The following is a 13,603-nucleotide window of genomic DNA, read 5'->3' on the forward strand; positions in this document are numbered from 1 at the left end:
ATATTTTACTAAGCATCTAAGTGATTCTATGTGATGCCAGGAGACCACTGGTTATAATGACTTCTTTTCTTCTCAGATAGAACCCAGGAACAAACTGTTCTCCTCATTGAGTTGTTAGCTATTGCTCTGTATTTGTCTTTTTGTGTTGTATCTTGAAGTACATAGGATTTTTTTTTAATTCTTATTAAAAATTCTGCCTTGAAAAAAATTATAAAAATGGATAAATTCTTTGTTTAACAGACAAGAATAGAAAAATATGGGTAATTGTTGAAACTGGGGGTGGGTACTTAGGGATTTATTATACTATCCTCTATACTTTAGAGTACGTTTGAAATTTTCTATAATAAAGAAGGGCTTATCTACCTCAGTGAAGTTCATACTGTTCTTAAAAAGGACTTTTCATTTTCCTGACATTTTAAACTGTGATGCTAGTCATTTGAAAGTAACTTTATTGTTGTAGTAACTGCTTGTTTTGTTCATTTATAGGCAAAGATTGAAAATGTGCAGAAAACAGGTTTCATCAAAGGACCAATGTTCAAAGGTGTTGCTTCTAGTCGATTTTTACCCAAAGGCACCAAGACAAAAGTTAATTTGGAGGAACAGGGACGACAGAAGGTGTCTTTCAGCTTCAGCCTTACAAAGAAAACTTTGCAGAACAGGTTTCTGACTGCACTTGGCAATGAAAAGCAAAATGATACTCCAAACTCCCCAGCTGGACCTCTTCAAGTAGACTTGACCCCTAAAATTAAAATGGACATTGGAGATACCTTATCTACTACAGAAGAATCTTCTCCACCAAAATCAAGGGTAGAATTGGGCAAAATTCATTTTAAGAAACATCTGCTTCATGTGACCTCCAGGCCACTGCTGACTGCTGCCACAGCAGTGGCCTCTCCACCTCCTCCCATAGTACCATTACCAGCAGTCATAGCAGAATCAACAACTGTAGACTCGCCACCCTCATCTCCACCTCCACCACCTCCACCTCCCCAGGCCACAGCACCCTCACCACCAGCACCAGTAACAGAGCCAGTGGCCTTGCCACACACGCCAATCCCAGTTCTGATGACAGCACCAGTAGATGTAGCAGTTAGATCACTGAAGGAACCACCAGTTACAGCTGTACCAGAATCTTCAGAAGTGGACACTAAGCAGGATGCTGCTGTATCTAATAGTTCAGAAGAACACATAACTCAGAATTCGAATGAGCAAGTAGATACTCCCTCACAAAAAGAAGATTCCCATATTGGGAAGGAAGAAGAAATTCCAGATAGTTCTAAGAGTAATCTGGGCTCCAAAAAAACAGGTTCTAAGAAGAAATCCTCACAATCTGAAGGCACCTTTCTTGCTTCAGAATCTGATGAAGATTCTGTACGGACTTCCTCAAGTCAAAGATCACATGATTTAAAATTTTCAGCAAACATTGAAAAGGAAAGAGATTCAAAAAAGAGCTTAGCACCTTTAAAAAGTGAGGACGTAGGGAAATCGTCACGATCTAAAACAGAGAGAGATGATAAATATTTTAGCTATTCAAAACTTGAAAGAGATACTCGGTATATATCTTCTCGATGTAGATCAGAGAGAGAGCGAAGGCGGAGCAGATCTCGTTCTAGATCTGACAGAAGCTCTAGAACTAGTTTATCCTATTCCCGGTCGGAACGATCCCACTATTATGACTCTGATCGTCGCTACCATCGGAGTTCCCCTTATCGAGAGAGGGCACGCTATTCTCGGCCATATACAGATAACAGAGCTCGAGAGAGTTCTGACTCAGAAGAGGAGTATAAGAAGACCTACTCAAGGCGCACCTCCTCTCATTCCTTCTCTTACAGAGACCTAAGGACATCATCATCCTATTCTAAATCTGATCGGGACTGCAAAACTGAGTCCTCTTACTTAGAGATGGAGAAGAGGGGAAAGTATTCTTCAAAACTAGAAAGAGAATCCAAAAGGACTTCAGAAAATGAAGCCATGAAAAGATGTTGTTCTCCCCCTAATGAACTGGGATTCCGACGGGGGTCATCCTATTCCAAGCATGATAGCAGTGCTTCCCGTTATAAATCTGCCCTTTCAAAATCTATATCCAAGTCTGATAAATTTAAAAATTCTTTCTGTTGTACAGAATTAAATGAGGAAATCAAACCGTCTCATTCTTTTAATTTACAGGCTCCTTGTTCAAAAGGTAGTGAATTAAGAATGATTAGTAAAATTCCTGAAAGAGAAAAGACTGGGTCTCCATCTCCATCAAATCGATTAAATGATTCACCTACTTTTAAAAAGCTAGATGAATCACTTATTTTTAAATCTGAATTTATAGGACATGATAGCCATGATAGTATTAAGGAATTAGACTCTTTATCTAAAGTGAAGAATGATCAATTAAGAAGTTATTGTCCCATAGAATTAAATATAAATGGATCTCCTGGGGCAGAATCTGATTTGGCAACATTTTGCACTTCTAAAACTGACACTGTTTTGATGTCTTCTGATGATAGTGTGACTGGATCGGAGGTATCCCCTTTGGTCAAAGCATGCATGCTTCCATCAAATGGATTTCAGAATATTAATAGATGTAAAGAGAAAGACTCGGATGATACTTGCATGCTACATAGTAAGTCAGGAAGCCCATTTAGAGAAGCAGAACCTCCAGTGTCGCCACACCAAGATAAACTCATGTCTTTGCCAGTTAAGACGATAGATTATTCTAAAACTGTAATTAAAGAACCAGTTGATATGACAGTTTCTTGCTGTAAAACCAAAGATTCAGAGATATACTGTACTTCAAATGACAACAGCCCTTCTTTGCATCATTCTGAAGCTGAAAAGATTGAGCCTTCAGTTACGCAGATTTCTTCAAATAGCTTTATGAATGTGCATTTGAAATCAAAAACAGTTATATGTGATAACAGAAATCTGACAGATCAGCACTCAAAATTTGCATGTGAAGAATATAAGCAGAGTGTTGGTAGCACTAGTACAGCTTCTGTTAATCATTTTGATGGTTTATATCCACCTATAGAGAGCTCAGGCATTGCTTCATCTCTTCCAAGTCTTCCACCAGGAATAAAAGTGGACAGTTTAACTCTCTTGCAGTGTGGAGAGAACACATCTCCAGTTTTGGGTGCTGTGCTGAAGAGTAAAAGCACAGAGTTTTTAAAGCATGCAGAGAAAGAAACAGTAGAAGTAGGTAGCGGCCTGCCTGATTCAGGAAAGGGATTTGCTTCTTGGGAAAATAGGCATAATAATGGGTTATCTGGGAAATGTGTGCAAGAGGCTCAAGAAGAAGGGAATTCCATATTGCCTGATAGAAGAGGAAGAGCAGAAATCTCTTTGGATGAAGGAGGAGGAAGAGGACATGCGCATAATTCTGATGACTCAGAAGTTGTATTTTCTTCTTGTGACTTGAATTTAACCATGGAAGACAGTGATGGTGTAACATATACCTTAAAATGTGACAGTAGTGGGCATGCCTCAGAGATTGTATCTACTGTCCATGAAGATTATTCTGGTTCTTCTGAAAGTTCAAGTGATGAAAGTGACTCTGAAGATACAGATTCTGATGATAGCAGTATTCCAAGAAACCGTCTTCAGTCTGTTGTGGTAGTGCCAAAGAATTCTACTTTGCCCATGGAAGAAACAAGTCCTTGTTCTTCTCGGAGCAGTCAAAGTTACAGACACTATTCTGACCACTGGGAAGATGAGAGATTGGAGTCAAGGAGACATTCATATGAGGAAAAATTTGAGAGTGTAGCAAGCAAACCCTATTCTCAAACTGAGAAGTTCTTCCATCATAAAGGGACAGAGAAGAATCTGGAAATTTCTTTCACACAGCCCAGCAGAAAACAAATAGATAACCACCTGTCTGAAATGGCTCATCCTCAGAGTGATGGGGTTGATAGTACAAGTCATACAGATGTGAAATCTGACTTTCTAGGTCATCCAAATTCTGAGGAAACTGCAAAAACCAAAATAGCTTCTAGGCAGCAAGAAGAGCTGCCAGTTTATTCTTCTGATGATTTTGAAGATGTCCCAAATAAGTCTCGGCAACAGATTACTTTCCCTAACAGGCCAGATAGTAGACTGGGAAAAACAGAGTTGAGTTTTTCTCCCTCTTGTGAGATCTCCCGAGTGGATGGTTTCCGCTCATCAGAAGAGCTCCGAAGCTTAGGGTGGGAGTTCTCTCAACAAGAAAAGCCTACTACCACATACCAACAACCAGACAGCAGCTATGGAGCCTGTGGTGGACACAAGTATCAGCAAAGTGCAGAACATTATGGTGGGACACGTAATTACTGGCAAGGCAATGGCTACTGGGATCCCAGATCAGCAGGTAGACCTCCTGGAACTGGGGTTGTGTATGATCGAATTCAAGGGCAGGTACCAGATTCCTTAACAGATGACCGTGAAGAGGAGGAGAATTGGGATCAACGTGGAGGATCTCATTTTTCAAGCCAGTCCAATAAGTTTTTTCTATCCCTTCAGAAGGACAAAGGGTCAGTACAAGCACCTGAAATAAGCAGCAATTCCATTAAGGACACTCTAGCTGTGAACGAAAAGAAAGATCTTCCAAAAAACTTAGAAAAAAATGATATGAAAGACAGAGGGCCTCCTAAAAAAAGGAGACAGGAATTGGAGAGTGATTCTGAAAGTGATGGTGAACTTCAGGACAGAAAGAAAGTTCGAGTGGCGGTAGAGCCGGGGGAAATAGCAGTACCCCCAGGCTCAGCACTGGTTGGGCCTTCTTGTGTCATGGAGGACTTCAGGGACCCACAGCGATGGAAAGAATATGCCAAGCAAGGGAAGATGCCCTGTTACTTTGATCTAATTGAAGAAAATGTTTATTTGACAGAAAGGTAAGCTGGCTTAATACTTGTCCAACAAATTTTAACCTCTTTTTGTTTAAAAAAAAAAAAGTTAGCTTTCAACAGTTCAGAATATATGAGGTCAATTGTATGAAATATAGTTTCGTGATATACATTAAAAAGTCGAAAAAGTATTTACCTATTTAGATTTGATGTCATAGGGTCTTTCCTTCAGTATCCCTTCCCCCACCCCCCCCAGGAAGGGGATGTCTAAATTATTTTTTATTTGGGGGGGGTCTCATTACCTCTTTGGTTCTGAAAGTATGATTTAGGCCAGCCCTATTTTTCTTAAATTCCTTTTACATGTGTAACTGGTGAAAAATGAAACAAAATTTCAGCAAAATAGTCTGCGCTTAGAGAAGAAGAAGGTAGTTGCCTGGATTTTTTTTTTCCTTTTCGAAAATGCTCAGAATGAAGTGTCTTTGAAAGATACTTTATGAAGCTGGAACTAGACTAGAACACCATTTTCTGTCTGGTTTTTTAGTCTATTGCTAATAGATTAAATTTGGCAGTAGCATAACCACTATTTTAGAATTAAGTGGTAAAATGGTTTACTACAGATTCCTAACATGAAACAGGTATAATGAGAACAGGAGTAATGAAATTTCTCCATATTCCTCTAGAGCAGAGCTTCGAAGCTTGCTTTCTTTCACCCTTCCTCAACAGTCTTCTTGTTTTCCCAATATAAGTATGTGTTGAACGTGCCTTTTTAAAAAAATCTGTAGTCTTCCAACCCTTTACCTTCTCCTTTTGGAAATTTCTCCTCTATCTAAGAATCTACCTAGCCATCATCCCTTTAAGTGTTAAAAAAATTTTTTTTTTATAATGAAATTTTTCATTGTGGTTAGAGTTAAAATTAGGTCTCTTGAAAAGTTTTTCATAAACAAAAAACCTTTTTTGGGGTGCCTGGATTCAGTTGATTGAGCATCCAGCTCTTGGTTTTGACTCAGATCATGATGTCAGGTTTGTGAGATCGAGCCCCGTGTCAGGCTCCGTGGTGGGCATGGAGTCTGTCTGAGATTCTCTCTCTCCCTCTTCCCCTCCCTCCGCACACGTGTTTTCTCTCTCTCTGAATACATAAATAAATCTTTAAAAAATAAAATAAAAACCTTTTTATGATATAGGGAGCCTCTTACAGTTATAGTCATTTACATCTAGTAACTTAGGTTTAAATTTAAAATATTGAATATTTAAAGTAGTAGTTTTTAGGAGTTGTGTGAGTACATTGATGAAATCTCCAGGGTCTTTGTAAAAGACTAGAAGTAAAACTAATCAACCCAGCCCTCTGGGATTTACTCAGCAGTGAGATCAGGTACATATAAGACCATGCAAATAAATCTGGTTGGTGGGAACATTAGAGAGCCATTTTGGAGTGGGAACCATTTATATGTACTCACATTTTTAAAGTGCCTTTTGTTGCTGGGCCTTTAGGAGCCCCCAAGAACACAAATTATTATTATAAAATGGTATTGAGAATAGTGAAAAAATTTTCTTATGTCTAATGAAAATAGGGTTACCCGAATCTGTGCCCATTAGTCCTTATAGAGCAATACAAAATAAAGCTACTGCTGATTTTTCAAAATTACGGTTCTTAAGGTACTTGTAAATAGGTACTTGGTTTATCTTTAGTTCTGTTTCTTCAGGCTAAGAATATTCATACGCTCATTAGTGAATGATACCTTGAATTGATCCAGATGAGTCATTCTTGTTACTTAAACTTAGTTGAAGCTATCAGGACACTCTCAGGTACTTTATAAATTGGGACTGTAATGGAACATATGTTGAAGATGAAAGCAGATTAGTTAGGAGATTAAGACAGCCACATAGAGCAGCTGTGCTCTTCACTGATGGTTGGAGAGTCAGACTGCCCTAATCTTAAGAACGAGATCTTCTTCAGCCAGCTTTGATTTTTTTTTTTTTTTTTCTTTTTGGCAAGGGTCAGAAAGTTCAACATAAAGGCCAGGAAATAATCACATTTTCACTTTTTCTTTGCAAACCCTGGCATAGGGATTTATGAGCCCAATCTGTTTGAAAAGTTTCCCTTTTTACCCCCAAATAAGTTAGTCTGTGTTGAGAAAATTTAGTCCTCTGATTATTCTGTGATACATGGTTATTCTGTAATACAGTTCTGTAAATTATACTTCATTCTTTTTTTTTAATCATTCAGTTTTCTTTTAAACAAGATTTATGCAGTGTTACTGAAAGATTCTCCGAAAGATTTATTGAGTCAAACTCGTAATTAAAAAGTCTTATCTTTCAGGAGTGCCTGGGTGGCTCAGTCTGTTAAGCGTCTGACTTTCGGTATCACCTCAGGTAGTGATCTCAGGGTCTTGAGATTGAGCCCTGCGTGGAGCTCTGAGCTGGGCATGGAGCCTGCTTGATATTCTCTCTCTCTCTCTCTCTCTCTCTCTCTCTCTCTCTCTCCCCCCCCTTCCCCTCTCCCTCTGCTCCTCCCCCACTGCTTGTGTGTGTGCACATGCTCGCTCACTCTCTCTAAAAGAAAAAAAACTCTTATTTTTTAATTTATTTTTTTCAACTTCTTTTCTTCCTCAGTCTCTATTTATGTTTTATAAATTAAATAAATAATCTTTTCTTCCTCAACCATTATTTGCTCATCCAGGAGGACTGATTCTCCACTTTAATCAGCTGTGTCACTTTTTGATTCTCACAAGTTTTCCTATTTTTTTCCTGAGCCAAATATGACAATTAACACTTGAAATTGCTCAGAATTTGAGGCTTAGCTGAAATGGACTAGGAAATGAGGGCTGAGTCCAAAGTGATAGACTTGAACTTACCCTATCCTCCCATTTGCCAGGGCTAAAGGTTGCCTCTCATTCTCTTTGCAACATAAGTGTTAGTGTTTTCAGTCTCACAGATGCTAGTGAGGATGTGTTTTCTTCCTTTTGAATGTTTGACTTAACCAGAATCATTAAATGTGAAACTGAGATTTAGCACATATTTGATTGTGTATGTTGTATCATTGCCAGGAGATTTCTTAAATCAATTCTTACGAACTTTTACCTAATAGAAAGAAGAATAAATCTCATCGGGATATTAAGCGGATGCAGTGTGAGTGTACACCGCTTTCTAAAGATGAAAGAGCTCAAGGTGAAATAGCGTGTGGAGAAGACTGTCTTAATCGTCTCCTCATGATTGAATGGTAAGTAAATTAAAATGCTCTGATTTTGCTCATTCTATTAAATGTCTCAAAATAGTAGAAAGAATTAATAATGAGTCAGATTTAACCTTTCTCTTCTACCTGTTGTCAAGTATTTATAAGCAATGAAATCTCTAATGTATAATAGTGTTTATAAGGAGACAAATTTCCCTTGCGTTGTACGTTATAGTATACATTGTCAGTGCTTTGTAAAGTAGCCCTCATACTAACGTAGTAACCTTTTAGCTCTTACGCTGGTCGTGTCCTGAGAGGTAAGTGTTGATACTTTCTAGCTTTTACTATAAAATGAGATAAAACCCTAGCGTTTCAAAAGTGCATAAAGTAAAATGTCTTCCAAACCTCAATCCCTCTATTTCTGGTCTTTCCAGATACTTTTTATGCCTATATCAACATTCATAGCTATTTCCACTTTTTATGTATAGAAATGAAATCTTTACCATATGTACTTTTTATTTTTTTTTTTATTTTTTTTTTATTTTTTATTTTTTTTAAAGATTTTATTTGCTTATTTGACAGAGACAGCCAGTGAGAGAGGGATCACGAGCAGGGGGAGTGGGAGAGGAAGAAGCAGGCTCATAGCAGAGGAGCCTGATGTGGGGCTCGATCCCATAACGCCGGGATCACACCCTGAGCCGAAGGCAGACGCTTAACGACTGCGCCACCCAGGCGCCCCTTTTTTTTTTTTTTTTTTTTTTTTTTTTTTTTTTTTTTTTTACCATATGTACTTTTTAAAATTTTACCCCCTCACTCTGTCCCACACACACATGAACACACAATTAAATATGTTTTGGAGACCTGTTCAGAGCTACACATACAGACCTAGCTGAATCTTCCCTCGGCTGCTTTATATAGTCTGTTTATAGTTAACTCATAATTATTCATCTTCTATTGAAAGACATTTGCTTTTATATTTTTTTTATAAACCATAAACATCTTTACATTAAAAAATGTGTGATTATTTTTTTTTACCACTTTGATGAAAAATTGTATCATTTTTAACATGGAGAGAATATGGAGATGATGTATAATGTAGATACCTTGGTTTTAGTGTTAATAAAGTGTTTTCTTTCAAACTCAGTTTTTGTTTTTGCTCATGTTCTAGTGTTATGAGAATAAAACCTATACCTCAGAAAAATAAAGAGAAAGCACTTTGGTATTACTTTATCTAAAAAAAAAAATAGAGATGACAGTACACATGTAGGAAGAGGAGACACAAGAGTTAGCATTATTCTCCTAACTTGACATTGTTGCTCTTGCCTCTGCGTTTTTTGGACTTTTCCTTCCAACCTTGCTAAAGAGATAGGAAGTACAGGATACATTTCTTCATGTGTTTCCCACAGTCAAACTTAGAGTAGTTGTCAGGATCAGGTTCAAATTTAAGCTGGTGTTCAGAGCTCTTCATAGTAGATCAACAACCTTCCATCTTCTAGCAGCCCACTTCTCTTACCAGTCATCTTCTGCTGTTTTGTTCTCCTTTCCTCAAGTGGGCCTTGTTTCCTATATCTGCACCCAGGCAGGCGCTGTTGTGTCTCTTGTTTGTTGTTGTTGTTGTTGTTACTTGTTTGTTTTTTTCCACATCCTATGTGTCATTAGAGATTCTGCTTTGAAGAATTAATTTTCTACACTTCTCATTTCAGTTCTTCTCGGTGTCCAAATGGGGATTATTGTTCCAATAGACGGTTTCAGAGAAAGCAGCACGCAGATGTGGAAGTCATACTCACAGAGAAGAAAGGCTGGGGCTTGAGAGCTGCCAAAGACCTTCCTTCGTAAGTTATGTTTTAATCCTCTTTCACTTCATTTTTGTGTTTTTGAAGTTGGTTAGCTACTTTGTAGGAAAATAATGTGTCTGTTACACTGAGGTTTAATGATTATTGTAGGGGCGCCTGGGTGGCTCAGTTGGTTAAGCGTCTGCCTTCGGCTCAGATGATGATCCCCAGGTCCTGGGATTGAGTCCTGAATTGGTTCCTTGCTCAGTGGGGAGCCTGCTTCTCCCTCTGCCTGCCACTTCCCCTGCTTGTGCCTGCACACTCTCTCTCTGACAAGTAAATAAATAAAATTAAAAATATATGTATTTTAAATTGTTTCCCAAAGCCCTTTAGCTTTTCTAAGCTTCTTTCAAAGAACGCTGCTTTGGTAAAATACACTAGGAAAGAGTGTTTCCAGGTTTCCCACATTTTCCTACTCGTATAACTTCCATATGCTGATGGGAGTGTCAGTTTCATGTTTTAGTTCCAAACTATTTAGATGTTCACTCGTAGAGCATTTCCATTGAACAGGACATATTGTCAGATATGCGAAGGATGAGGAGGACTTTGGAACTAATCTACTACTTAGTGTTAAATACCATAACATTCTCTGTATTATTATACCTATTTCTTCGCTATCGAAGATACTAAATAAGCAAGGAAAGACCAATCGGGTGGAAGGTAACTGAAAGACGCCAAGGAGAGAGATTAATCATAATTATTGATAAATACTAGGGAAAACTCACAGAGAATGCAGTGAGAGAAAAGGTCTGTTTGACCTTTAACATCATCAGAGACCTCTGAGTAAAGGCAGTAGAAGGGCTGCTATGTTTAAATTGCCGTCTTTTCTCCTAGGACATAAAGCCTCTAATATTTCAGTGGCTCCTGATTTCTTCAGAGCTGCTTCTCAGCTGTAAATCACTGTTTTCATGATAATAAACCAGATTTGAATGTTTATCTAGTTAGATCAGGGATACACATTTTGGTAGTATGTATAAATGTAGAAGTGTCTTAGAATCAACATTTTTGGAAAAGTATTAGAAAGGAGAAAAACTCAGATGCTAGGTACTTCACATATATTTTAATTGTATCCTGTATAATACCACATTTATTCACTTAGCAATATTTCATTAAATCCATTATTTTTTTACATGGTTGTATGTTTTCCATATAGCTCCTAGGCAGGAAGTGCTATTGTTTCCCTTTTGTTTTGCCAGGAACACCTTCGTCCTAGAATATTGTGGAGAAGTACTTGATCATAAAGAGTTTAAAGCCCGGGTAAAGGAATATGCACGAAACAAAAACATCCACTACTATTTCATGGCCCTGAAGAACGATGAGGTGAGCAGCATGAATGTGTTTGCTTTGAAACGGATCTGGAAATTGTTGAGTTTGAAAGGGTCATTGATACGGACAGATCTTTAAAAGACATTAAGTGACAAAAAAGAGGAGCAGAATAGTATAGATAGTTTTTGTTTACAAAAAGAGTGGGAGAGGGTAATATTTACATATATATGTAAATGTAAACATACATGCTTCATATTATAACTCTTAAAAGTTACTGATACCCCCAAAAGAGTTTTTTTGATGTGAGTTATATTTGTCAATACTTACATAAAAATTAAAGCTGAGAAATTGAAAAATATTTATTAAACCACCGAAGAGTAACAAGACCATTATATGTTGACATAAATGTTTTTATGAAGATAAAGCATTTTCAAATAATTTTTGTTTTAAACACGAGGAGTGCCATTGTTTTACGTTTTTACAAATCTCTTTAATGTCTGGTGTAATAAAATTCAACTAGATTCTCATATCTGTCTCTCTATTCAGTCCTGGAAAACCTAATTTTAGGTCCTACCCCAGGACCTGCTGAATCTAATTCCGGGGGTGGGTCCAGCAGGAGTTTTAAGGAGCTCTCCAGGGACTTCAGATATGCACTGTAGTTTGAGAGCTACTGCACTGTGCACTTTAAAATGGCGTTTTATACCCTTGAAGTGTAATTGGAATATAAGAGGATGTAAGAAGTAGCTAAAAGTAAATGGCAGAGATATTGGTAGGTATGGAGATAATTTTGCTTGTAAGTAAGATGTTGATAGTTAGCAGATCTCCCCGAGGAAACAGTTGGATATTTGTCACTTGGATGTGTCTATACATGAAAGAGGAAGAGGGGTTGGGAATGCAGGTCGTGCATTTGCCTAATGTCTTTCCTTTGCAAAACATACATGTATTTTAAGGTCTCATTTCTAACTCTTAAAATGATCCCTTTCCCTAGATAATAGATGCCACTCAGAAAGGAAACTGCTCTCGTTTCATGAATCACAGCTGTGAACCAAACTGTGAAACTCAAAAAGTAAGTCGAAGTAGATTTAAAGTTTGGGATATTTGTTAAGATTGCTCTTCTCTTAATTTTAGATTCTACATCAAGGGTACCCATGGATTTTATTTTTTAATCATTTTAATCGTTTTTTCCTACTCTGTTGTTAAAAATCTTATTTTGAAATAAGTTTAGATTTATAAAATACTGAAAAAACAGTACCGAGTTCCATGTACTTCACCTAGCTTCCCCAAATGTTCACATTTACATAGCCATTATACAATTACCCAGTCCAAGAAATACTATTAACTGTTGACTGTTCTAAAGTCTTTATTTAGATTTTGCCATCTGTCATTTTTCTGGACTAGGATCCAATCCAGGAACTCCCATTGCATTTAATTGTCACCTCTCTTTGCCCATAAATTTTAGCTATTATTTCAAAGGTACCAAAATACAAAACAAATTTAATTTTGAAGTCCAGCGTGTACTATTATATTGAGATTTTTATCAGTTCTTATCCAGGTGCCAAATTAGGTGGTTTTAATAACATAAGGGGCTGAATGGCCATAGATGAGAGGGATTATATGTGATATGCATGTGGTTACAGTGCTTCTCCTCAGCAAGGCTGGGCTCTGGGTCTTGCTTATCTCTCTGTCCCTGTGCCTGGCACATAGTTGACACTTGATACATTAGTTTATTGAATTTGATAAAACATTTTGAAGTAATGATTTTAGTACTCTCTAATTTGTGTTTTGAGCTTAGATGAAACAATATATATATGTTAGAACATTGGTTCTTTTTTTAGGCGAAGAAGGCTATAGACCCACTCCCTAGAGAAGTATCACGGTTCCCTCTCATATTAAAATATTGTTTTTCACTCCTGGATATTTTTTGTCCTTTGATCTATGTACTAATACATCTTAGATATGGCCCTTCTAAGAGCCAAGCCATATAATAAATAGGAGAACCCAGTCTGTAATCATTTAACCTAAGTTCTGGTTCTAGTTTTGTCTGCAGCTGGTGGCCATGTGTCTAACTGTGAGACTGCAGTTGTACTGTGTCCCTTCATCTCTTTAAGTCTGGGTTTTTTCATCAGTAACATGTTCACATGGTCTGGATAGGAGCTCTACAGTTGACTTACATCTTACATGTTTTGGAGCTACAAGTTCTAACCCCTGTGTATTTACTCCCATTTTAATTCTTGAGTTTCAGGCAGCTGTTCTCATGCTTCCCTTCCCTTTCACTACACTCAGTCATATGACCACCGCTTCATGAAATTAAACATTTGGCGTCATTGTTTATATAGTTCCATGTTCCATCTTAGAATAAGATGTTACTTTTAACATAACATAAAGTAATACCAATTTGCCTGTAATAGTCAATGACACCAAGCATTCCCTATTTATCTGTTTTTAGTACAAGTGAATATTTACTGTGTGGAAATGTATTTTAGACAAGTTAAAGTAGCAGTTACTTTTATTAGAGACAAATCATAGATGAT

At 37.4% G+C, this 13,603-nt stretch overlaps 1 protein-coding gene across 5 annotated transcripts in view; it reads left to right on the top strand.

Moving 5' to 3' along the window:
- The window catches only part of SETD2 (SET domain containing 2, histone lysine methyltransferase), a 122,557-nt gene that overhangs the window by 31,830 nt on the left and 77,124 nt on the right, over positions 1 to 13,603 (top strand). For all 5 annotated transcript variants that reach the window (XR_006776288.2, XR_015726684.1, XM_087867093.1 and 2 more), the window contains exons 3-7: positions 487 to 4,853; positions 7,891 to 8,022; positions 9,678 to 9,806; positions 11,003 to 11,126; positions 12,061 to 12,138. Coding sequence is in view for 3 of the 5 variants with exons in the window: in XM_087867093.1 (XP_087723219.1) it covers positions 487 to 4,853; positions 7,891 to 8,022; positions 9,678 to 9,806; positions 11,003 to 11,126; positions 12,061 to 12,138 (4,830 nt within the window). In the remaining 2 variants the exon portion in view is untranslated. The remainder of the gene's footprint in view (positions 1 to 486; positions 4,854 to 7,890; positions 8,023 to 9,677; positions 9,807 to 11,002; positions 11,127 to 12,060; positions 12,139 to 13,603) is intronic.

Source organism: Ursus americanus, chromosome 14 (assembly GCF_024610735.1).
Source record: "Ursus americanus isolate L20-20 chromosome 14, mUrsAme1.1.p, whole genome shotgun sequence".
Lineage (NCBI taxonomy): Eukaryota > Metazoa > Chordata > Mammalia > Carnivora > Ursidae > Ursus > Ursus americanus.